The 25,829-nt window shown below is 41.5% G+C and overlaps 1 protein-coding gene and 1 long non-coding RNA gene across 3 annotated transcripts; both read left to right on the top strand.

Moving 5' to 3' along the window:
• Positions 1-831: 831 nt before the first annotated feature.
• On the top strand, positions 832-15,609 carry med1 (mediator complex subunit 1). 2 transcript variants are annotated; one of them, XM_008436827.2, is made up of 19 exons: positions 832-1,037; positions 1,159-1,246; positions 2,155-2,297; positions 3,701-3,974; positions 5,588-5,691; positions 6,290-6,368; positions 7,109-7,163; positions 7,247-7,379; positions 7,522-7,550; positions 7,654-7,725; positions 8,300-8,374; positions 8,668-8,819; positions 9,743-9,854; positions 9,950-10,074; positions 10,171-10,298; positions 10,494-10,695; positions 10,797-10,892; positions 11,164-11,269; positions 11,344-15,609. In XM_008436827.2, the coding sequence occupies exons 4-19, from the start codon at positions 3,854-3,856 to the stop codon at positions 15,107-15,109; spliced, it is 5,355 nt and encodes a 1,784-aa protein (XP_008435049.1). In that variant the 5' UTR covers positions 832-1,037; positions 1,159-1,246; positions 2,155-2,297; positions 3,701-3,853; the 3' UTR covers positions 15,110-15,609. The 2 variants fall into 2 exon arrangements, with proteins under 2 accessions (XP_008435049.1, XP_008435048.1); XM_008436826.2 differs by having other exon boundaries at positions 5,585-5,691.
• A 2,670-nt stretch (positions 15,610-18,279) lies between these two features.
• LOC108167300 (uncharacterized) lies at positions 18,280-24,639 on the top strand. The gene is made up of 5 exons (XR_001777666.1): positions 18,280-19,373; positions 19,472-19,669; positions 19,912-19,999; positions 20,682-20,726; positions 23,698-24,639. It is a non-coding gene; the product is annotated as an uncharacterized LOC108167300 (long non-coding RNA).
• Positions 24,640-25,829: the final 1,190 nt, after the last annotated feature.

The following is a 25,829-nucleotide window of genomic DNA, read 5'->3' as shown; positions in this document are numbered from 1 at the left end:
TCACAGATTTCAATGTGACTTATTGTTATTTTTGTGATGACCCCACATAAAGTCATTTGTAACTGTAACATGGAGAAAAAAACGTGATTTTTCTAATTGATTTTCAACGAGACTTCTGAAAAGGATGGCACGAATTTGTCATGATGAAATGCCATGATGGACGTCGGAAGGGAGAGACAGAAGTGTTGAACTGATGGATTGAAGCTGTTTTCGTCAGTTTATTCATGTCTTTTTCTTGTTCGAGTCACTAATTTGTCTTGGAGTGTAACACACCTGGTTTGGGCTCATTGACGGCGGTATTTACAGAAGCTTGAAAACGGTTAGCTTAGAAACCGACCCGTCCTCCTCCCTCCCGACGTGTTGATAAAATTACCCACTTTGCCTGAATTCATACAACATGATTCATGTCACTACGTCATAAACCGGAGGAGCATTAAAAACGTACAGAAGGCGAGACGCTAACCAGCTTTTTTCTGTACATGCTAGGCTACATGATGGTGGGGCATTGTTTCCACGGTTACAGGTGGATAGATGCCAGTTATAGTCATTATGACTAACGGCTGCTATCCATCGCTGCCATATCTTTTCCTGTTAAATGTTATACAATAAAATATCAAGTTTGGTTTTCACCCATGTTTGTTTGTGCAGCCGACCGCGCAGAACACTGTGACCATCCATTTTTACTGCGAAATCAATCAAATAAACGCGATACTCTGCGCTGTTTGACAGGCTTTACAGGAGCGCACAGGTTGTTTAGACGTCCATCATGGTGGAGTGGGTGGCATTTCGAAGCGAGTGACGTCACGTGTCAACCTGGTGATTTGTCTCGACCAGTTTTCCACACTGAGAGGAAGAAATTTTACCACTCTGCTTTCCAGAACAGTTCAAACTCAAGTTGGATTGGGTGCTTCTGTAAGCACCCTGAGAATCTTTCCATTGATTCTCAGTTAGATCTAGTCCTGGTCTTTGACTGACTGGGCCATTTTAAATGGTTTTATCTGGAAGATGACAGCTGTTTGATGTCATTGTCCTGCAAGGTGTTGAATTTCCATCTCAATCTCAAGATGTCTTTTTCCTTTGCTTCAGTTATGGTTTTCTTTGGTGCTCTTTCACAATGCTCATCTTGTACAGTATTAATAGTTTTTTTTCTGTCAACAGATCCTTCCACCTAAACTGTAAATCTCTGCAGCACCTCTTTTGTTAACACGGGCCATCGTCTCTGATAATGCTCTCCTGCCATGTTTTGGTACGTTTGCAGTTTTACCACATTCTTTCCATTGTCAGATAATTATTGGCTGTATGTATACAAGGATTAAATAACACACTGGTAAACTATTCATTAATTATATGTCAATTTTAGGGGTATCAGATTCAATAAAAATAACACACCTTGTTAGAAATCTTGAAGACCAAGTATTATTTTTCCTACCTTACAATTATGTACTTTTTGCGTTGGGTTTATAAAATCTGACTCAAGCATTTTGCAATCTATTGTAATGTCTCAAAATGTGGGGAAAAAATCTGTGGGTATGAATACTTTTTTAAGTAACCAAATGTAACATCTATGATATAGCTTTTATCTGCTTCGTCAACAGATTGCAACTCTATGATGTATGTCATTTACCATAAATCCAGGAATATGGGCTCTATTAAGTAGCACTTTATTTACCTTAAAAAGTAAGTAATCACTATAGGGTCAGAACAAGGCGAAATGGTAAACTTCTCACCATCATTCCTTTAAATGTTGTATATATTTTGAGCTCACTTAGTTGTTGATCTGTTATCAGTCAACAATGAACTCAGTTAACAATCTTCTCAGTCTGTTATTTAATTATTTTGCAAATCATTGAAAAGCCATTTCGACCGAAAACTTAGTATGAATTTTTTCTCTCAATGTTCCATCTAACTATGCATAACCTTTTTATATAGTAAAMTATATGTGATAAGCCATGGAACTCCAAAAATGTATCTAAATTCAGCATTATGCAGAATCAACCTTCTCAATAGTTTTTTTTTTCTTCTTCTTCTTTGAGACACTAAACATGCAGTCTGTTGCTAAACTAACTAGAACATTTCTTCCTCATGTTAACAACATTGTGTGAAACAGTTCTCAGCAGTGGCGCTGAACTTTCTCTTTTTTTGCCTCGTGTCTAGCTTTGGCCACTCTGCTGCCATCCAGACATGGCACTGATACACCCACCATGAAGATTAGGGGAAGATTTAGCTCTTGTGCCAGCCTCGCTCCCTGTGCCATGCCATCCCTCGGCGCAGCGGGAGGTCCCGCTTGGCATGGCAAGGTGAACTAGCCTCTGATTGATGGGCAAGGTTTCAGCCTGCTACTGTGCTCCCTGAGGCTCGTGCCTCCTTTTCCTTTCTCCCACTGCTGTTTGGCAGCACCGTCCAAATCCTCCTTCATACCAGGCAGCCAGCTAAAGCTCCTGGTGGGCACATCAATTACAGAGCGGCACCTCCCCTCTTTTCTCGTGTCTATCTGTGGGTCTGTCTACTGTCTCAGACGATGCCAATCTGGTCCCTCTCCATCTCCTCTGCCTTCTAAAGCTGTCTCTTGTGACTGTTGTTTTAAACTCCTGTTCATAAATACAGCTTCACACATGCACAAACGCACATGTATTCATGCACACACTCTCTGCTCCCTCTCACAAGCAGGTCATAATGGTAGGTGGGAAAACCCTCCCCAGAGAGCACTCATTGCCACAGGCTCAGCTGTACAATAGGCTCAGGTGTGTGTGTGCAGTATGTGCTTGTGTGTGCAAGACATGGCTGCCTTAGTTTATTTCATTGGACTGTTTAATTAGTCTAGATTTAGTTTGTTGTTTTTTGTTTGATTCAATGGGGAAAAAAATACAATCATCAGACATCATAAATACATTTTAGGTTAACATTTATTTCAACTTGACTTAAAATTTGGTTGCTCTTGGTGAAACATGAATATTTACTTGCAGCACTGCGCCATCTACAGTATTCATGAAGCAACTGTCTTTAAACAGAGCGTCTTTTCCCCAGTAGATGTATAATAAAAGATAATATAATATAATTATATGTGTCATAAGAAAATAAAGTAAACGGTGAATAAAATAATGTCTTTTTTAAATGAATGTATTTTATTATTAAAAACCAATATGTAAAATTGGAAATCACTACTTTTTAAAATAATGTACAATTATTAAAGTTTCTAAACGGTTATTTCGTGCTTACTTTGATTAAGTGCATCTCTATCTATCTATCTATCTATCTATCTATCTATCTATCTATCTATCTATCTATCTATCTATCTATCTATCTATCTATCTATCTATCTATCTATTCAAATTAAATTACCTGATGAGTGACAGTAAGCTGAAAAAAAAATATTTTAGTGTGTTATTTGCATGGATTAAAAAACATTTATTTATTATCACATGACTATTAAATTATACTTTTAGAGGTATTTACGCACTCTTTTTGAATTGTAATTACAGCATACATTAATTTAATCAGTTAAATGTGTTTAGAATTGCGGCTCCTTTGGATCTCTGTACTTATACACAAACGCACATGTATTCATGCACACACTCTGCTCCCTCTCACAAGTATGCTGTGTTTGTGGCAGCAGAAAATGAAATATTTTATGTAATTTACCGCATATACACAGTCAAAGTAATTGATTACACGTGTTTCTTTCTTTCTTTTTTTTTTAAAGGTTTCAAAATGATGTTCAACTGTACATGAGGCTGGAGTATACGTCTAAGTAAACGAATGTGTATTTCCCTGAAAGAAAGTGCGATGTGTGCGCTACGGAAGCCCGAGAGGGGAGAGCGGGGAAATCTCGAAGCAGGCTTCCAGAAGGGAAACAATGGCGGCTGGGCCTGGTGTTTCTATGCAGAGCGGCAGTCCTGCCAGAGAACTTTCTATTTCGGTTCAGCAAGGATCAAGTCAGACTTTCGGAGAACGAATAAAAACAGAAGATGTGACAGGTGCGCACCACTGTTATTTTTATTTTTTCATTCTAGTTTTAGAGAAAGTAACAGCGCTAGTTGAAGCTGCTAACGCTAGCTATCGCTAACAGTTAGTCTATCCGTGTGTAAGTGCTGCTTACCTCTTTCCTGCCGTGTTAAAAATACCTGATGTGTTCTTTACAGAGTAAGAACACATAAAAAATAAGATTAGTCAGTGTGTTTTGTTGTTAATCATTATTTAAGTTAAAGGCTAACAAGCTAGCAAAACTTTGTCTAAACACCATGATTAACACAAGACAACAAAAAGATACGAAAGATAAATATTTGTTCTACAAAACCATGTTGTTTGTGATTATTTGTAGTGTTTGTGCATCTATACGAATAAGTAATAACTTTTAATAAATGTCATAAAAATGTTATAGCACATTGAGTGATATAGCTGACAGTCGCACGTATTATTTGAATGGATGAATGTAATGTGATCAAAGTTATTCGTTTGCCTTGTTTTTTCTTCATTTAATCTAATACAACTTTATTCTAATTATGTATTTTCATAAATAATGTTCTGATCCTCTAGTTATTACAGAAGATAGGAAACAGACTCAAGTGTTGTTATTGTTTGAGGCGATGAATGCTTGTAGAAAACGAGTTTTGTTCAACAAAAATGAACTTTAACATTAACATATTTGAGCATAGATTGCATGTTTAATAAAAGAGATTACTAAAGAAAAAAACGTTTGGAGTATATAATTTGCATAGGCTGCAGATATGTAATATATAATTCCTAACCAGCTATTTTAAATTAAATTATTATATCACAGCTGCACAGTGGCGCAGTTGGTAGAGCTGTTGCCTTGCAGCAAGAAGGTTCTGGGTTCGATTCCCGGCCTGGGGTGTTGCATGTTCTTCCTGTGTGTGTGTGGGTTTTCTCCGGGTACTCCGGTTTCCTCCCACAGTCCAAAAACATGACTGTCAGGTTAATTGGCTTCTCCAAATTGCCCCTAGGTGTGAGTGTGTGTGTGCATGGTTGTGTGTCCTGTGTGTCTCTGTGTTGCCCTGCGACAGACTGGCGACCTGTCCAGGGTGTACCCGAAACGTTGGCTGGAGATGGGCACCAGCACCCCTCCCGACCCCACTGAGGGAAAAAGGGTGCAAGAAAATGGATGGATGGATGGATTATTATATCACCCTTCTATGACGTTCTTTAATCAAGTCGGTTTTGTTATAGAGTGCATTTTAGTTTTGTTATAGAGTGCATTTAGTTTTAGTATTACTAATTGGTTACTAAGATCGTCTATAAGGGGCCAAAATCCCTCCAGTGATGTGTCCCAATGTATTGTCAAACTACAGAAAATGTTGTGATGCTACAAAAGGAGCAAAAGTTTTTTTTCTCTCCCAAATTGTAAATTGTATTTTATAGAGGATCAAACACTTTTTTCAGTCAATGTGACATGCAAAATAATTTTCAACTTGGTTTCTGCTGTCTGTCTGCATTTAAATGACACTGTCCACATTCAAAATATGCAACTAATTGTGCTGCCCTGTGTGACTACAATGCTTTTTTTTCAGCCAGTATTTAATGTGTCTTTTGTTGTTTTATAAAAAAAAAAAAACTGTGTTGTTTTTAGAAGCAGAGAAGCAGAGTCGCATGGCTGCTCTGCTGGAGAGGCTTCATGCTAAACACAATGCTTCGCGGCCATGGGAGGGCACCATCAATGTTGTGCGTCAGGCGATGGTGAGACGGAGGCAGCTTTCACCAAACTATCTGAAAATATACAAAAAATGTCAAATTTCTAACAGTTTCTAACCGGTTGATATGAACTTTCTAGTGACTTGCTTCAAGCTCCTGTTGTGTAATTTGTTTTATCAAAACAATGTTTGTCATTTGTATATACATTAGGCATTTCTTTAGGCAGGTGAAAATACCTCCTGGTGGCAGAACTGTCATCTAAATCACTTGAATGTTTTCTTGTCTGACAATCAAAGGGTGTAGGCTATTTGGGAATTTTTCCACATTGTCTGTGAATTTATGTTGTTTGAAAAACTTAGCAAACACATTTAGAAAGATTTAAAAATTAATGTTGTCCCACTGCAATGCCAATGCTTTACTTAATGAGCTTATTACCGAGACACATCTATCACAATGTATTTATTGCATATTCATTAAGGTCAATAATAGCACAAACAGACATTAACTGTAATAACATACCACTGTAGTAAATATATGATACTGCAATTCAGTAGAAATCAAATCTGAACAACAGCTCTTATCTATAAAATCCATTTTTTCAGATTTAGCATGTTGATCTTTTTCTGACCACTTTGTGTCTCAGGAGAAACGCAGTGTGATGAATGAAGCAGGTCATCAGCTCCTGCTCAACTGTTTGGAGACCCTGCAGAGAGCTCTGAAAGGTGAGGATGTTGACCCACAGGAGACTTTTATTTCAAATTATTACATTTCCATTTAGAGGGAGGGTTAGCATTAAGAAAATGGATGCACCAGTCAGAGCTTTCCGATAACAGTTTTTTCAGAACAATTTTAGACAATTGTATTTATTTTCTGCTCTATATCGTATATATATTCACTTTTGTTTCTAAAATATAATTTCAAAAATAAGTAACACTTCTCTACAACTTAATATTTGATAGGAAAAAGTCCAATGTGTCAAATCACTCATTCATTATATATAATAATCTTTCTTTGATTTATCATGAATTATTTACATCAGAAAGAAATCTTTTTCAAAAATGGTCAAAAACATTTAATCTAAGTGACTTCTAACTCCCACCTGCGGGTGGCAGTATTTCTTACGTCTACTACACTTCTGCCTCAGCTTTACTTGTTTTCAAGTTACAATCTAGGATTTATATGGCAAGTAAGCAATTATAAGTTATGCCACTGAGCAATTTAAGTTCTTTAAAGAATAAAGTTCCGTGTGTGTCCATTCTGTCCGCCTGTTATTTTCTTCCTTTTTCTTCTATATGTAGATTTTGGAAGGAGATTAATTAGGATGAAATATTACAAAATTCCTTGCAAATGTTTCAAAAATAACAACACAAAATCAGTCATTTTTGATTGTAAAAGTCACAAGCATGCTTTTAATCTGTATCTTGATCATATTTTACATTTTCTGATCCTCTTTTTTTCCCAGTCTCATCTCTCCCCTCCATGACAGATCGTCTTGAGTCTATTGCTCGACAAAACATGTGAGTGTCTTACACCTTTGTTTCATGTTTTACTTTCTTCTTGCTATGTTTCTGGTTTAATTATTTATTACCTTTGTCTGTAGGTTGGGCTCTCACCTCAGCACAACAAAAACAGAGTGCTACATCACGTCAGATATGTTTTATGTGGAGGTGCAGCTGGACACTGGAGGCCAGCTAGTGGACGTCAAGGTTGCTCATCAGGGAGAAAACCCGACGGTACATTTTACTTTATAAAGAAATTCTGGTGTAATAATGTCTAAGAACATAGAAGTTTGACTTTTTTTTTGATGCCTTAAATGTTTGTAACACCTTATATGTAAAAAGTGATATTGCTTTTATCTCGATTAATTTGTTTCAGAGTTGTTCTGAACTTATTCAACATCTAAGGTTGGTACAAGCAACAAGTTCAAACCTTTGATACTTCAATATAATGCAGATGAATTAATGCTTTGGTGTAATTAATGATGGCTATGCCATCTTTTTTCTTTAGTGAGAAGAACTTTGAAGCCTTTTCTAAACATCTCAAGGGACTGGTTGATTTATACCGACTTCCTGGTGATAAGTAAGTTCCTTTGCAGACTATGAAATGGTATTTAAAGCAGAATTAAATGTTTTAAAACCCCTGGATTAAATAAAAATATTCCATATTATTTGTTCCTGCTGACTTGGGGTTTTGCTGCAAACCTACACACTCAATATAAAGTTTTCTTTTGAGATCAAACTGAACAGTAAGGACAGTTGTCATCTTTTTCTCCACAGTCTATAAAAGCATGGAAATAAAATACCTTTGTAGGTCTGAAAAAGTGTGGAAAATGTAAATAAGAGTGTGGAAAAGTGTTTATATTTTCATCCAAATCTTTTCCTTTTCGATGTATGTTTTTGTAAAAAAAACAAAAAAAAAACAATTCTGGCTATTCCTTGATTTTGCATTGACATATTAAACTGTGTTAAACCCCTTGTTAGCAGTTAGCATCACTGTAAACAGCAGTATCTATGTAATTAAACACCTTGTCTGCTGGAAATAGCCATTTAATATCTAATGTGGCATGATCAAAAATAAATACTTTGTTTCATTGTATTCTGTTTTTCTAGAAAACACATTTAATCCTGTTACTTTGATTAACTTTGTGTCTCAGTAAACTGAAAACGAAGATGTACATTGCACTGCAGTCTCTGGAGCTCGATCTCACCAAGATGATGACCATGTTTAGGTAAGTTAACAGAAAAGCTCTTTGTCACCTTAAAGATTTCTCTCTATATTTTTGATTTCACGGCTCAGTAACGGCCAGAAGATTGTAACATCACAGTCGATGGTGAAGCAGCCTTCTGCATTTCTCGTGAGGTTTTAAAAAATGATTGTGACCTAAGAGATTTCTCAGTGTTGACTGCTATAATACCATGTCATGTTTAGCGAGCTGGTTGCAATTTGTGAAACATATGATTAGATAATTGATCAGTAGTGAAACACTGTTTGGATAATTCTTGCTTTTTACTGTCTTCATAGGTTGGCAACAAATGCGACTACAGTTGAAACTATTCTCCATGGGAGTGTTGGCTTGTTGACTTCCAGGAGTGGTGGAAACCTGGTGTCTCTCCAGTGCTACGTCTCCCCTTATGACATATTTGAGGTGGAAACTGGCTCAACAGATAACAATGGCAAGTCCAGCTATGAACAGTGTTACTCTTAGTTCCTACTCCATCTTAAAAAGTGTGGAATAGGCTTTTATTGTCTTTTAGGTGTGGATGAGTATCAAACATGTCTTATAAGACCTCATAGACCACATTAAATGTTTTATTTTTGATTTGCTCCATGATACCAACATTTTACCCACTGGTATTTTGTTTTTTGATGCTATATGCGCAGTAGGGCTGCATGATATTAAGAATGGATGTGGCAATGATGATATGATTTGTGACAAATAAGTAACTAAAAAGCATTACTGTTTTTCTGATTAGATAAATCTATCAATGAGGATTCCCAATTTAAAAGTGTGGAACTTCTGAACATTCACTCAGAAATAAAAAGGGGCAACTTAACTGCCTTTTTGGTCTCTAGACAACTTTAAATTCAGATTAAGCTGAATTGTAATCTGTTAGTTTCAAAAATGGTGTCCAAAATGCCAAACAAAACACTAAAACTGCTATTTTTTATTTTTACAAATGATAATGGTAACAGAGTTAACAAAATTGGCTTTAAAAATCTACCTTTTATCTCTTTCATCCATTCTTTATCTATAATGTCCAATTAGATTTTGAAATAGAGGTGACCTAAGTTAGTTAGTCCAGATATTACAGGTGGCAATAAAACCCGATATTAAACTCTAAAATCTGAACCTAATTTAAGCAAATTGGTTATTTGTGGACCGTACGGATAGAAAAAATATTCACGCAAGTTTAAGAATAGCAATGCTTTATGGTTAAATGTCCTAAGCGTTTTAAAATTGCATAAAAAAAGAGTTTGGTCTGTGGAAGAACGACATTATGTAATAGATAATAAAATGTGTAGGAGCCCTGAATATGTTGATTGTTGGTGAAATATCCTGGCAAACCTTTCACTTTTCTCTGTTTGCTTTTTGTAGTTCCACGTTCCCTAGGTGTCAGTGTCTCTGTGACAATCGAGGGAACTTCAGCTGTGTACAAGCTGCCAATCGCTCCACTCATCACCGGATCCCACCCTGTGGATAACAAAGGGTAAGTCAGCGTTTCTTACTCTGGCTTTTTGGATATAAAAACATTCAATCTGAGATAAAGTGGCATCATATATTTGCTTTCTGTTCTATTTTAAGCACACCATCCTTTTCCACTGTGAGCAACTCCAACAGTGTGGATCTGCCAGCCTGTTTTTTCCTCAAGATGAACCGCCCCATGCCGTTCTCGCTCTCCTTTATTCAGAGGCTTGGCAATGCTACTTGTGAGTTTACCTTTATGAAAACATTCATTTGGTTGTAATGAATTTGTTTCCTATAAGGATTTAGGCCTAAACCTTTCTTCTTTTTTCTCCCCTCAGCAATCCCAGTGTTTGAGACGCCACCTCCCCTCTCACTTCTGTACCAGCTAATTGTCCAGAGTCAACTGCAGCTTCTAGAAGAGGGCAGTGCTACACCAGCCACCTTAAACAACATGCACTTTTATTCTGTAAGCTGATTTGTGCTTCCTATTCCTATTATTTGTTTATTTTAATAACTTCTTGTCAAAGTTTCTCCTCCTTCTCTTCAATTGTCCGGTCTTTGTACACATTTGCATAATATTCATTGAACACAGTGAATATGTTTGACATTGTTCATCCCATAGGTATTAAATGTTAGTTTTTTTTTTGTTATTCTTTCCCAGATCTTACCAGACCAGCATCACTGTTATTTTCTAAATGGTGATGCACCGGTGCAAGATGGCCACTCATTGCAAGGAGCAATGGTGTCCAAGATCCCCTTCCGCCACCCAGCGCAGGTTCCTCTCTTGCTGGATATCATTCGCCACCAGGCAGCATACAACACCTTGATTGGCAGCTGTGTCAAACGAACATCTGTCAAGGAAGGTAAGTAACAATGAGATGCGTACTTGTAACGAAGCTTCCTTCCTTCTTTTATTTTTGTTCACCTAAAGCAGCGTATCTTTTTTTTGTTTCGTGTTTTTCAGACAGTGCAGGTCTTCTGCAGTTTGAAGTCTGTCCTCTCACCGACTCAAGTTTCAGCGTCTCTTTCCAGCATCCAGTCAATGAATCTTTAGTCTGTGGTGAGTAGCCGCTTTTGCATTTTCAGCATTTTTTTGGAAAGCCTAAAATTCTAATCACATTTCATTTAAATCCATGTGTATTAACTTTTACCATTACATGTCAGTTGAAGAATCAGCAGTTAACACAGTTATGTAATATCTTTGGTCAATCTAGGGTTGCAAACTATAGGGTTTACTCAGTTTTCTTAGCACAGGAACTAAAATTGCGAGACAAATCCAAATACTGTTGCCTGTTTCAAGTTCTCTTTTCTTTCTTGCCTCTTTTTTCTAGTTGTGATGGAAGTGATTGACTCCAGACAGGTCTCCTGCCATCTGTATAAAGGACCATCAGATGCTTTGATCTGCACTGATGAATTCATTACTAAGGTGGTCACAAGGTGGGTTTTTCTCCTCATTAATGCATTAATATTGAAATGTCTGTTTAGTATTAATTGTTTCCTCACCACTGTAGATGCATGTCCATTCCTGTTACCATGCGGGCCATTCGGAGGAAAGCTGAGACCATCCAGGCCGACACTCCGGCTCTCTCATTAATAGCGCAGACAGTGGAAACCATGGTGAAGAATAACCCTCCTCCCTCTGGTAGTCCTCCATATAAAATGGTGGGAGGAGACGGGACTAACCCAATGGGACTACCTGGGCTTACTGGTGGCAATACACCTACTGGTGGAGGACCACCTGGAGGACCTAATTTTGCAGGTCCAATCACTAGTCTCTTTGGAATGCCCCGTGCAGAAAGGCAAGCTCAAGGAGAGTGCCTTACTCCAGGGGGGGTGACCGGCCAACAGCCGCTGCCGCAACAACAGCAAGTCCATTCAGACGACTACAGCAAAGTCACACAGAATCCCATCCTGACCAGTTTGTTGCAGATAACTGGAAATGTTGGTTCCAGTCCCAGCTCCCAGAATGCTCCACAACCGCATCAAACTCCGCCACCAACCTCATCCCCTGCCAGCAACACAAAGAGTCACCCTATGCTGATGAACCTTTTAAAGGACAACCCCACGCAAGATTTTGCCGCGCTGTACAGCTCGAGTCCCTTAGAGCGGCAGAACTCATCGTCTGGCTCTCCACGAACAGACAGCATGGGTGGCGCCTGTCCCAGTGGGAACACCAAGGGGAAGAAGAAGCGTCCTCGGGGTCCTGAAAAGGGTGGAGTGTTGCCAGGAGTGGGTGCAGGTGGTGGCCTAGGCATGAAACCGCAACCAGGGTCCTCAATGCCGCAGCACCTCCAGCACCACTCCGTTTCTCATGAAGATGATTTCCACCGCAAGCTTCTCTCGATGGATGTTGATGCTTCTCAGAATTCAATATTTGACGTGAACCTTGCAGGCGACAGCCTGGATGCACACCACAGCATAACACCAACACTTAGCCAGTGCGGAACGCCGCCACCCGGCTCTGGCATGGCTTACTCACAGCCTCATGTCCAGACTCAGCAGCAGCAACCTGGTTCTGTACCGCCTCGCATTGTCCGCCTTCCCAGTTCTGACAGCATTGGGCCTGATATCACAGAAATCCTACAGGAGTTACCAGAGCAAACAGGAAAAGGTAGCGGTGGCAGCCATGGGCAACCGGAGGATGGAGGTCCTTTGGGAACTCCCATCCGTGACTCCTCCAGCTCTGGCCAGGGTAGCGCAGTGTTCGACTCAGCGGACATTTTCAATACCAACAGCAATGAAAACCCGTTTACAGATGCAGCCGACCTGATTGCAGAAGCGGCTGCAACAGCTGCTACTCCCAACAGTGACTCCTCCTCCACTAACTTCTTTCCTGATGCATCCGACTTCAACCCTGACTTGTTGACCTCAGGACATGGCTTTTCCCAAAGCTACTTTGATGACAGCTCCCCTAGTGCTGATGGAGATATGGACTTGGTCAAGGGATTTGGGGGAGGTAGCCAGCAGAACACTCCTTCGGGAACTCCACAGAACCCTCAACATGGACAGAGCACTCCAGAGCCCTCACTCAAGGATCCATTTGATATGGGGATAGTCTTTGGAGGTAACAGCGGTGGTGGTAAACCACTTCTGGGGCAAGCTCCTGACTTAATAGACACACACAGTGGAGGATCTCAGAGCCCCCTGATGATGGGACTTGGTGGTGCGTGTTCGGATTTTAAAACTACAGAACCAAAAGTCAAACCGGGACTCATACGGCCAAAGGATGAGAATGGGGGAAATGGAGGTAGCGGTTCTGGAATGGGAAGCAGCTCAGCTGAGGGAAAACAGATCAAGCGCAGCAGGACGCCATCCAGTGAAGGAAAGTCTAAAGATAAGCCCCCCAAACGCAAAAAGCTTGATCCTGATGGAAAATCTCCTTCTCACAGCTCAGGGGGGCGACCTTACACGCCCCCTAGTGGTGGTTCAGGCTCTGGAGGAAGCATAAGCGGCGGAGGCTCCAAGTCTCCCGGTAGTTCTGGGCGCTCGCAAACTCCCCCAGGAGGTGCCACGCCCCCAATCCCCAAAATCACCATTCAGATCCCAAAGGGTACCATAACTGGGGGGAAAACGTCCTCCCATAGCGGATACACCTCCAGCAGCTCAGCAACTAGCAGCACAGGAGGTGTAGGGGGGACAAGCAGTAGCAGCAAAAGCCACCATTCACACTCCTCTTCCTCTGGGAAGATCAAGTCCAAAGAAGGGTCTATGGCGCAAAGCAGCAGCTCCAAGCCAGGGGGTTCAGGAGGTGGAGGGGGGCAGTCGCAAATGAAGGGATCCTCTCAAGGTATGGGTGTTGGCAAACCAGGATCGTCCCCAATCACTAAACACGGTCTGTCTGGGCCTGGGGGTACTGGAGGTGGAATGGGAAGTGGCAGTAAAATTAAGCCTCAGGGAGGTAAACCTCCAGGTTCACTTATGAATCCCAACATAAAGCCTAACATTTCGCCTTCCCATTCCCGCTCCAGTAGCTCTGGGGATAAACTCTCCTCTCCAATGAAAATGCAGCAATCCCAAGTTCCAGGAACTCCTCCATCTTCCAAAGCTAAGTCTCCGATTGGATCAGGAAGTGGCAGCTCAGGAGGATCTAAGTCTTCTTCTGGTGGAAGTTCCCAAAAACCAGGTGGTGGAGGTTCTTCTGGTTCTACATCTTCCTCTTCTACCTCTTCATCTGGTTCCATGAGCTTCTCTGGTGGATCTCAGTCGCAGTACGGCAGCGGTGGAGGGGGAGGAGGAGGTGGAGGAAATGGAAATGAAGGAAATGGTGGAGGTGCGGGTCAAAACAATTCAAATAACCCCAACGCTAAAGGGAAGTCTCCCAGTAGAAACAAGAAGCCTTCTCTAACAGCAGTCATAGATAAACTGAAGAGTGTGGGCAGCGGAGGAGTTGGGGAGGACGGCTGTGAGGTGGGGACTCCAGTGGGAGGTCCTGGATTGACATCTACTCCTTGTGGGCCTGGAAATGTTCAGAGCGGTCCTCCGAACGTAGGTTCTTCTAAGCATTCCTCATCATCTCAAAGCGGAGATTATAAGCGAGAAAAGTCTGACAAAGACGGAAAAGCAAAAGTGATGGTGACAGGTGGTGGCAGTGGAGATAAAAAGATGATGGACCCAAAAACTAGTGGGTCCGGTGGAACCACCCTGGCCAAAATTATCATTAGCAAACCAGATGGTGGCTCACCAAGCATCAAGGCCAAAGTGACTCTTCAAAAACCCGGGGAAGGTACTGGAGAGTCGATACGTCAACAAATCTCCGGGCTTAAAGCATCCCCTCTCTTCAGTGGCTCCACTCCGAAGCATGACCGATCGTCACCAAGCCACAGCCGCTCTCCAGGGTACACCCCTCTAAACCAGGACAGCGAGAGCGAATCGGGCAGCAGCTCAGTGGCTGAGAAGTCCCACCAGAACAGCCCCAGCTCAGATGACGACCAAACGGTGAGGCCCCTTCCACCCCAGGACTACATGAGCTCCATCCCCCTCAGCTCAGGGGAGAAACACAAGAAGCACAAGAAAGAGAAGAAGAAACTAAAGGATAAGGAGCGCGAGAGAGACAGGGACCGGGAAAGGGACAGGGACAAGGAGAAAAAAAAGTCCTCCATGTCCATGGGATCGTCTTCACATTCAACAAAAGCAGACAGTTGGTCGCGGTCTCCCATTTCAGCATCAGATTCATCACTCTCCATGCTTGGTTCGGATCGTCCATCACGGTCCAGCCCCATGTATATGAGAAACGAAGACGATGACCTTATGGACTCAGCACTCACAGGAGACTTTTAAATCGGCTCTTTAAAGCTACAGTATAAAACTCTTACAAAAATATAATTTTTTAACATATTTGTTAAAACTGCCACTATGTCCTGACAGTATGGCATTAGATAGATAATCTGTGGAAAAAAATCAAGCTTCTCCACCTCTTCTCAGATCTATTACAGTGATATGTAGTAGCTCAAAATCAACCAATAACAGCCAGAAGGAGGATCTTAGCGCTGTCAGTCAACCTTGTGTAGGTGCTGCTTAATGTGCTATTGGCACAGAAATAACTCACTGTTCCAGGAATACTGTTTATTGGCGGCCATGCTAACTAGCCTTAGCATTCAAGACAAGAAGGCACGGTGGCATAGCAGAGAGTTTGACGTGTACAGAGGCATGATTGACACCGCATAGAGTCTTTCTGGCTCTGGTTGGTTGTTTCTACTTAGAACTGGGAGCACTGGGAGAAAGCAGAAGAACTAGATTTTTTTTCACAGATTTTCTATTTCACAACAAAGTGATAGTTTTAATAAATATATAAAAGAAAGACATATTTTTATAAAAGTTACATGCTGTGGCTTTAAAAAGCATTTTACATACAAATGTAACTTTTATTTATTCAGCTGAAGCCACAAAAACTGAACATGTCCCGCTAATGCTGTGCTTTACCACCAGTGTTTACTGTACAGGTAGCATTGTGTTGTGTCATGAATGGGATGCCGGTTTTTATGACGGTGGACAATGGAGTGGCAGCTGCCTTTAGGTTCACTGCAGATATGGTTTTAACAGTGTGCTTTTTAAAGAAACGGACGTTGTTTCAGAACATTTTATCTGTGAGAACATGTCTTGTTGCATGTTCGTTTGACATTGTTACCGTGTTGTATGCTGTCCAAAAAAAAGAAAAAGATCTGATGTAAATGTGTTAAAGCAAGAATAAAAGTTTTTGCTTTTTAATTTTTAGGTCAGGATGGTTGTTGTTAGATTATTGATTTTTAACCTTTCTGTGTATTAGTATAAGAACTGAAGGAGGTTGCAGAATATGAATGAGAATTTTTTTAAAGTTGGAAATAAATATTTAATGTTTGCCTTTTAACATTATTTCTGTTTTAGGCTTCGAATCATAAAATTGTTTGACAGGAATTCGGCTGGTCACGATAACAAATTTTGCTGGACAATAAATTGTCACAGAACTTCTTGCGATAAACGATAATATTGTTGTTTTGAGAACATTTTCAAGCTATATAGTAATAATGGCAAGAACACATTCTCAAAGATCAATAAACTTTAAATTCTGAACAACATTTAAACACTGGAACTGGAAGACATTTGAAATATCCAAAATAAATCAATAAAAAAAAAACATCAGAAATTACTAATAAAATGAGTTATGAAGTCTGTGTAAACAAAATTATATTTCAAAAAAGGGATAGTTAAGACCAAAACACCAAACTGAAGATTTTTATCATTCAATTTTTGGTAAAAAAAAAAAAAAAAAAGAAAAACGATAAATCAAGCAAATGAAAATTGAGTTTCTTACTGTACTTACTGTAATGTTTTTAAAAAGCTGTAAATAATATTGTATTTTGGTGTAGAAAACACACATTTTTGTGTCTCAAAGAAATATTGTATCCTTCACAACATAAATTAAAGATGTTTTTCCTGTTTTTACAGTAAAAATATTTAATTTACGTGATTTTTAAATCCAGATTAATTTCTACCCACATTTGACAAACATGTTTTGACATTCTATTTTTAAGAAATCATTCAGTTTATTTGTATGACAGCAATTTACAAGTCTCTTTACAAAAAAAATTTAATTTATTAACATACATTCTAATTGATCCTACTTTTCAAACAGTAGCACGATCAATTATTTATTCAAAGTTTATTTAAAAGTTTCTATGTATTTAAATCAATGCTTTTGAAAGCAGAAATGTCTTAAATTAATCTTAAGCGGCTGCATCTACAAGAGGAAAATGAATAAAACTCATAAGGTTTCCTCTGGAGCATTTAATCCAGAATTCAAACGCTAGAAAAACAATGAGTGTGAGATATTTTATAGTGTGAGGGTGTGTGTGTTTCCGGCTGTCAACAACTTAAAACCCAAAATATCCTCTGAGTGAGAAATGGCCTAAGCATTCAGCTCAGTACAAGAACTAAGTATTTACACATACAGAACCTGTAGTTCACCCGCCTTTAGTAAAGACATAAAAACATTTTTTGTTTATTATGTAACGAGGCTGGGTTCTGCTGTTGCTAGGCTTGTTGCCTAGCAACAGCAGGCTTGTTGCTAGGCTAGTGGTTAGTGGTTGCTAGCCTTCGTGAGTGGCTAGCAACCACTCACTAAGGTTGCTAGGTGAGTGGCAGGTTTTTGAAACGGCTCACTTTCCAGACTCCAAAAAACGTTAATTTATTGAAAAAAAAAACAGTTGGGTGTTTTTTTTTAAGCAGTTGGGCTATTTTATTAGAAGCAGTAGAAACCCAAATGAAAGTATAAAAATGTGCAAAATGTGAATTGTATTGCAATTCACAATACAATTGTGAATTGCAATTGTATTGTGCCATTTAAATACAATTTATGCCATTTCAATACAATTTATGCCATTTAAAGAAATGGCAAAATACATTCCCAAGTTGTGCAAATTTAATATTCTCCCTGCAAGATCTGTGTTAAACTCCTCCACATTTATAAGGAGCTTTCAAGTAATGTAAACATTCAAATTAATAACAAAACATATTATTCTTTATGTGCTATGCTAGTCCTGATAATTGCTAACTGTTTAGAAAACATTTGTCAGAATATTATATGGAATTCCTCTCACCTAACTTGTTCATATCTGTGCGGTCCATCATATTTTATTTTTTAATTATTTATTTAGTTGTTTAGCTTTTTATTTATTTTTTTCCTCTCACCCCCTGCAGCTCGTCGGCGTCCTCACGCAGCGTACGCTTCTTCATCAAGCAATGACGCAGAATGGCCACTAGGTGTCGGTAAAGAGCTGCGTGGTCCTGCACAATCAGAGAACGAAACAATCCATTTCTGCCTCTCTGGACACAAACATCTGCGTGTCAGATGCAACTTAAAAAAAACTGAAAGAAGAAAAAGACAGGAGTTATTTCCCAGAATGCTTTGCGGCATGTTTTTGTCTCCTGAGATGGAAGTGCGTAACATTGATCTGACTCTTGTGTGTTATTAAGGCAAATGTTTATTTTACTGCAGTAACAGTTTGCAAAGCCTGAGGATAATGTCCTGTTCACACTAAATGTTTCTGAGCTGAATTCAATGGGATGTTTAATGAAAGCCATGGAGCTCGTCTTCCATTCTTTCTCTGCCCAGGATGCAGCAGAAGTCTGATTGAACTGCCTGCTGTGATGATTAGCAGGCAGCTCAACCAGAGCCAGAGTTTGGGATACAAATTGCTGCACCTGACTTTGAGTGTCTTAAAGCTGCCAGCATTGAACCTTCTGCTGTGCACGTCCCTCTGTTCCCTGATAAAAACATCAGAGGTTCTAGACTCGAGCTCAAACAGTACCAAACCCCCAATACAATTCCACCTGTTGACAATTTATTCTTTATAGCTGACCTCTCCAACACATTTTTAAATTCCAGCGTCATGCCTGGACATTTATCAGAGTCCTACAATCTATGATGCAGAGCTGAAAGACAGTTTAGATTCTCTCACCTATCCGGTGGCCTTGCACTGTTTCAGTATGTCCTCACAAAAGACACAGCTTCTCTGCTGAAACATTTATATGCTTTTGGCCACAAAGTTACTTTTTCAAAATTGCAATTTGTGCAGGAAAATGTCCCATTTTTAGAACAGATCATCACGTTCTGTACTCCAACATGTTTTCCTCTTCATTTTTTATTTCTCTCTGGGAGATTGAAGAATAAAAATTATTGAGCAAAACTAGATCCTGCAAGACAGAACTTGCAGGATCTAGAATTTACTGCCTTCAGGCATCCAAAACATAATGTGTACCTCAGCTTAAACTGTATTTGATGTAGACGGCTCCTGAGTGTTATATGGATGGACATTCTGTATACTTGTGTTGTCCACTTTTTGTTTTTATTTCAATACAGGAAAAAAAAATCCATTGGACGGTAAACAACTCAGGCTGCTGCGGTTTGTTTGGGATCACTGCAAAACCTGAGAGCAGCTGAGAGATCAAGGAGCTGCTCCTGTTTCAAACAAAGTTTGAGACGAGGTGGATGTTAATGAAGGCCCAGTGATTTCTGAAACAATTGCTCAGCAGCAAGTGAAGCGAGGGAGGAGAGAAATGAAGGAGGGTGCGTGCGTGTGTGTATGCGTGTGTCCATGAAGTGCAAGTGCTTCGATGCTTTGGCTTAAGGATTGTTTATGTTGCCTTCTTGGTTCCTGTAAGCAGAGAGTAAAGCTGCCTGAGTGACTGATTCATTACACCAGGAATGAACGAACGGCCGACATTTAAAACGACATTTATGGACACGCCCCCTCACCCCGCCGGCCTTTAAAAGGACCAGCGATAGACCGGGGAAGCCAACCATCAGAGAGACGCTACCAATAGTTTCTGCAAGAAGCAACGGAAAACAATCACATTTTCTCTGTAAGTATAAAGTTATTATTTTTCTTTTATTTAGTGAGTTTCATTTCTTTACTATGGAAGATTATTAGAGATAAAATGGGAAAAAAAAGAACTTAAAAAAAATATTATTTTTCTTTTTTTCCTCAGACCTTAATTTTCTGAGGTCAAAAGTCAGAAGAAATGTTTTTTGTTTTTTTGGGTGGCACTAATTGTCTTCCATACTTCCAAGATATTAACTCAGATGAACTTTTTTTTCATTCCAGGTGACGACAGAATGGGGATTACTTTTCTTCTGCTGCTGCTGCTGATGGTGTCTTTGACTTCTGCCTCGGCACTGAAAGAAGGTCAAAGGTCAGCAACATCTCACTCCCTGCTAATGTATATAATGTAATAAAGCAGGACGCTCCCATAAAAATATTAATATAATGCTAAAATCACCATTACTATTGAAGCAATAAGCTCTTTAAAGATTATTAATAAGCAGTTTTAAGACACTTTTATTAAAAATACATAGATTATTTTGAAGACTATTCATTTTAAGGTTATACCTGCTCATCATTAGTTTATCTTCTTCACAGTTAAATTAATACACTGCAAAAACACTAATTTTCACTATATATATATATTTTCACTATATATATATATATATAATATATATATCTTATTACACTAAAATAAGACAAAACTAACTTACAACTTTTCAGAAGGACTTAGGAACTTGTATTAAATAAATAATTCTTTAGTATTTATTTAAAAAGAACTAGTTAGTGAAATAATCAATAATCCTGATTAAAGTGATTGACTTAAAACAAGCTCCTATATTTTACTGAAAAGTTCTGTTTAAATTACTTTTGTCTTATTTCAGTAGCACTAAGATATTAACATTAGTACTTGGTAAGATTTTGTGATTTTGCAGTGTAATGTATAAAAACTATTTGTTAATAACTGACAGTCTTATTGCATAGAGGTTTCTGTAATCATTAAAATCAAAGCTGAATGATTGTAAAGCTGAACCACGTTGTTGTTTCTGCAGCAGTGAAATGGATGCCGGCCTCCTGAGAGAGGACCAGACTCACAGGTCAGAGGTCAAGGAGAGAGCATATGCTCCCATCCCGAATTATTCAAACATCAACCACTTTGAGCTGTCCAATCTTCCTACTTCTTTGTTTAATCCCTTCCTCCATCCATCCATCCATCCATCCATTTTCTTCCGCTTATCCGGGGTCGGGTCGCGGGGGCAGCAGCTTCAGAAGGGAGGCCCAGACTTCCCTCTCCCCAGCCACTTCTTCCAGCTCCTCCGGGGGAATCCCAAGGCATTTCCAGGCCAGCCGAGAGACGTAATCCCTCCAGCGTGTCCTGGGTCTTCCCCGAGGCCTCCTCCCGGTGGGACGTGCCCGGAACACCTCACCAGGGAGGCGTCCAGGAGGCATCCTGACCAGATGCCCGAGCCACCTCAACTGGCTCCTCTCGACGTGGAGGAGCAGCGGCTCTACTCTGAGTCCCTCCCGGATGACCGAGCTTCTCACCCTATCTCTAAGGGAGAGCCCAGCCACCCTGCGGAGGAAACCTATTTCGGCCGCTTGTACCCGTGTTCTCGTTCTTTCGGTCATGACCCAAAGCTCATGACCATAGATGAGGGTGGGAACGTAGATCGACCGGTAAATCGAGACACGGTCGAACGCCTTCTCCAAGTCCACAAAACACATGTAGACTGGTTGGGCGAACTCCCATGCACCCTCCAGGACCCCGCTGAGGGTGTAGAGCTGGTCCAGTGTTCCACGACCAGGACGAAAACCACACTGCTCTTCCTGAATCCGAGGTTCGACTATCCGACGGACCCTCCTCTCCAGGACCCCTGAATAGACCTTACCAGGGAGGCTTAAGAGTGTGATCCCCCTGTAATTGGAGCACACCCTCCGGTCCCCCTTTTTAAACAGGGGGACCACCACCCCAGTCTGCCAGTCCAGGGGAACTGCCCCCGATGTCCATGCGATGTTGCAGAGTCGCGTTAGCCAACACAACCCCGCAACATCCAGAGCCTTAAGGAACTCCGGGCGGATCTCATCCACCCCCGGGGCCCTGCCACCGAGGAGCTTTTTGACCACCTCGGCGACCTCGTCCCCAGAGATTGGAGAGCCCAGCCCAGAGTCCCCCTGCTCAGCTTCCTCAACAGAAGGCATGTTGGTGGGATTGAGGAGGTCTTCRAAGTATTCCGCCCACCGGCCCACAACGTCCCGAGTTGAGGTCAGCAGCGCACCATCCCCACTATAAACAGTGTTGGTGCTGCACTGCTTCCCCCCCCTGAGACGCCGGATGGTGGACCAGAATCGCCTCGAAGCCGTACGGAAGTCTGTCTCCATGGCCTCTCCAAACTCCTCCCACGCCCGAGTTTTTGCCTCAGCGACAACCCGAGCCGCATGCCGTTTCGCCCGCCGGTACCCATCAGCTGCTTCTGGAGTCCCACAGGCCAAAAAGGCCCGGTAGGACTCCTTCTTCAGCTTGACAGCATCCCTCACCGAAGGTGTCCACCAACGGGTTCGAGGGTTGCCGCCGCGACAGGCACCAACAACCTTGCGGCCGCAGCCCCGATAGGCCGCCTCGGCAATGGAGGTACGGAACATGGTCCACTCAGACTCAATGTCCCCCACCTCCCCCAGAACGTGTTCGAAATTCTGCCGGAGATGAGAGTTGAAGCTCCGTCTCACAGGGGACTCCGCCAGACGTTCCCAGCAGACCCTCACTACACGTTTGGGCCTGCCAGGTCTGACYGGCTTCCTCCCCCACCACCGGAGCCAACTCGTCACCAGGTAGTGGTCAGTGGACAGCTCCGCACCTCTCTTCACCCGAGTGTCCAAGACATACGGCCGCAAATCCGATGAGTCGATGACAAAGTCAATCATCGAACTGCGGCCTAGGGCGTCCTGGTGCCAAGTGCACATATGGACGCCCTTATGCCTGAACATGGTGTTCGTGATGGACAATCCGTGACGAGCACAGAAGTCCAACAACAGAACACCGCTTGGGTTCAGATCGGGGGGGCCGTTCCTCCCAACCACGCCTCTCCAGGTCTCACTGTCATTGCCCACGTGAGTGTTGAAGTCTCCCAGTAGAACAAGGGAGTCCCCAGGAGGGGCACTCTCCAGTACCCCCTCTAAGGACTCCAAGAAGGGTGGGTAATCTGAACTGCCGTTCGGCCCGTAAGCACAAACAACAGTCAGAACCCGTCCCCCCACCCGTAGGCGGAGGGAGGCTACCCTCTCGTTCACCGGGGTGAACCCCAACGTACAGGCGCCCAAATGGGGGGCAACAAGTATGCCCACTCCAGCCCGGCGCCTCTCACCGTGGGCAACTCCAGAGTGGAAGTACGTCCAGCCCCTCTCAAGGAGACTGGTTCCAGAACCAGAGCCATGCGTCGAGGYRAGGCCGACTATTTCTAGCCGGAACCTCTCAGCCTCGCACACTAGCTCCGGCTCCTTCCCCACCAGAGAGGTGACGTTCCACGTCCCAAGAGCCAGCTTCTGCAGCCGAGGATCAGACCGCCAGGGTCCCCTCCCTTGGCTGCCGCCCATAGCACAATGCACCCGACCCCTTTGGCCCCTCGGACAGGTGGTGAGCCCATCGGAAGGGGGACCCACGTCTCCTCTTCGGGCTGAGCCCGGCCGGGCTCCGTGGGTAAAAGCCCGGCCACCAGGCGCTCGCCATCGTGCCCCACCTCCAGGCCTGGCTCCAGAGTGGGGCCCCGGTGACCCGCGTCCGGGCGAGGGAAAACGCAGTCCAAAGTTCGTATTCATCATAGGGGTCTTCGGGCTGCACTTTGTCTGGTTCCTCACCTAGGACCTGTCTGCCTTGGGTGACCCTACCAGGGGCATAAAGCCCCAGACAGCATAGCTCCTAGGATCATTGGGACACTCAAACCCCTCCACCACGATAAGGTGGCAGCCCAAGGAGATTTTATTTTTTCCTTATTTTAGATTTATGTCAAATAAACTCAACCTGATTATTAATTTGTAATTTAGCTGATCTCCTTTTTTTCTTCTTTTTTTTTTCAGTGACACCCTGAATGAAAAGTTACGTTTCCGTCGAGTCCCGTTTCGCAGAATATGCACATCCACGAATTGTCGCCTTCGCAACCAGGACCGACTCAGCAACGGCAAATTGGAAAAGGCGGGAACGAAGGCCAAGGACCCATATGGATTCGGCCGTTAGGGGCCGTTAGGGGCCGTTAGGGGCCTTCGGGCCCCGATGGCCACGTCCGGCGTCCAAACTGGCATGTTGAGATCTTTCCAGTTTCATGCACAGAATAAAATAATGGTAATTAAGAAGAAAAGAGTATTAGTATTGAAACAGGCCCATATAAAAAGTGGTTGTAATCTTTTTAATGTTAATTATTGTGATTAAATAATAATATGATTGTGAAATGTACACGACGAATCACATTGTAACCTTAGTGCTGTAGTAAGCCAAAGGTAAAATCAGTTAGGGTCAGGACGAAACAAAAAAAAATAGAGGTGCTTTGAAATTGTTGTTGAAAAAGTATAAAAGACTCTGAAAAGGGGAACAAAGCGCTTCGTCCCCGGCTGCAGACGTCCAGACAGAAAATACGGATGGAGGACGGAGCCGTGGAAAGACACGGCCTACAGCCCTGGCTCCTGATTGGACTGCTGTCCTCAACTCTCCCAAAGAGATCTCCAACAGCTGCAACAGACTGTGGCTACAGACTCCACAGCTGAGGACAAGCTGAACCACACTGAGGACGACAACATCTCTCACCCATTCAGAGGAGGACTCTGCAGGGAAGAAGCAAACCTCTGCCGCCGAGATCATGAGCCATCTGAGTCCAACTGCTCATTCTTTAATTAACAACACAGATTAGGGAAAGGTAGTAGATTTAATATATGTGACTTTGAAATTAACTTGGATCTAAAACAATTGATTATTGAGTTTATGCAGTTGATTAACCTGGCTAAATAAAGCATCATGAAAAATTCTAATATGAAGTGTGGACAATCAAATGAATGTTGTCGTTTTTTAATTTATAGTTATTTTAGTGATTGTAAAAACTAATGGCACACGTTTCTAGAGGTTTTTAATGGTTACAACACCCCTGGAGCTCATGTTGAGCTAATAAATTAATCTAGCCCGATAACAAGAGCTCATTGTTAGAGAGAGAGAGCTGCCGTTAACAGGTGTGGCTCTTATGCAGCTGCAGGGTTACTCACTTGATTTGCTTCATTAACCGAAAAAGGGCCTGGCACCTGGATTAGGTGGTTTAGTGAAACCAGCTTTAACAGATTGTTCCAGAAGCTCTAGTTAGAGTAAGACTCAATAGGTTTAGGAACATTCATTTATTTCCAAAAAACGATTGGGTGGGGGTTTTTTTTAGAAGCAGTAGAAACCCACATGAAAGTATAAAAATGAGATTTTTGAATAGTCGTCCCCTTTAAGAAATGTCTTCAAATCACTTTCCCAGATTGGGCAAATTTAATATTCTCCTCATAAGACCTGAGTTAAAGTCCTCCACGTTTATAATGAGCTTTCAAGTAAACATTTATCACCATCTTTAAAAAAAAACATAAACCCTTATAGTAAGTCTCTTAGTAGATTTGATAAGAGAAAACTAACTTCCAAGTAACTTTTCAGCAAGATATAGGAGATTGTTCTAAGTCAATAATTCCTTAATATTGATGAAAAAGTTCTAGTTCCACTGACACTTATAAAATGACTTAAAAACAACATCAATGATGAAAACCAGTTTTTACTCTTTTCAATGAGAATAGCTTGAACAGCTCCGCTTCTTCAGCGCCTCCTGGTGGTGAGACCTCGAACTGCAACAACAGTTCCTGCAGCCGCCGATGGTCCAAAGTGACGGTAGAGATTCAGACCAATAACACAAATCACTCTTTTTGAGTTGAGTTTCCATGTATTTATTTAAGTTATACCTTATTTATTTACATTATATTGAATAGAAATAATGTGGGGTAAAATATTTATAATATTTCCTTAATATTATTTGGGTGTCAGCTGTTCTGGAGCTATTAATGGGTGATGCGTGTCAGCTGTTGTAGGAAGTTTATAGCTTAGAAAATATAATTATTACTTTATAAAAATAAAAAATACAACTGAAGTGTACCTTACACAGTTTGTAAATGGTTTTAAAAAGTTATGAGTTCAAACATCCCAA

This window comes from Poecilia reticulata, linkage group LG19 (assembly GCF_000633615.1).
Source record: "Poecilia reticulata strain Guanapo linkage group LG19, Guppy_female_1.0+MT, whole genome shotgun sequence".
NCBI lineage: Eukaryota > Metazoa > Chordata > Actinopteri > Cyprinodontiformes > Poeciliidae > Poecilia > Poecilia reticulata.
This window is presented reverse-complemented; position numbering and strand designations above follow the sequence as displayed.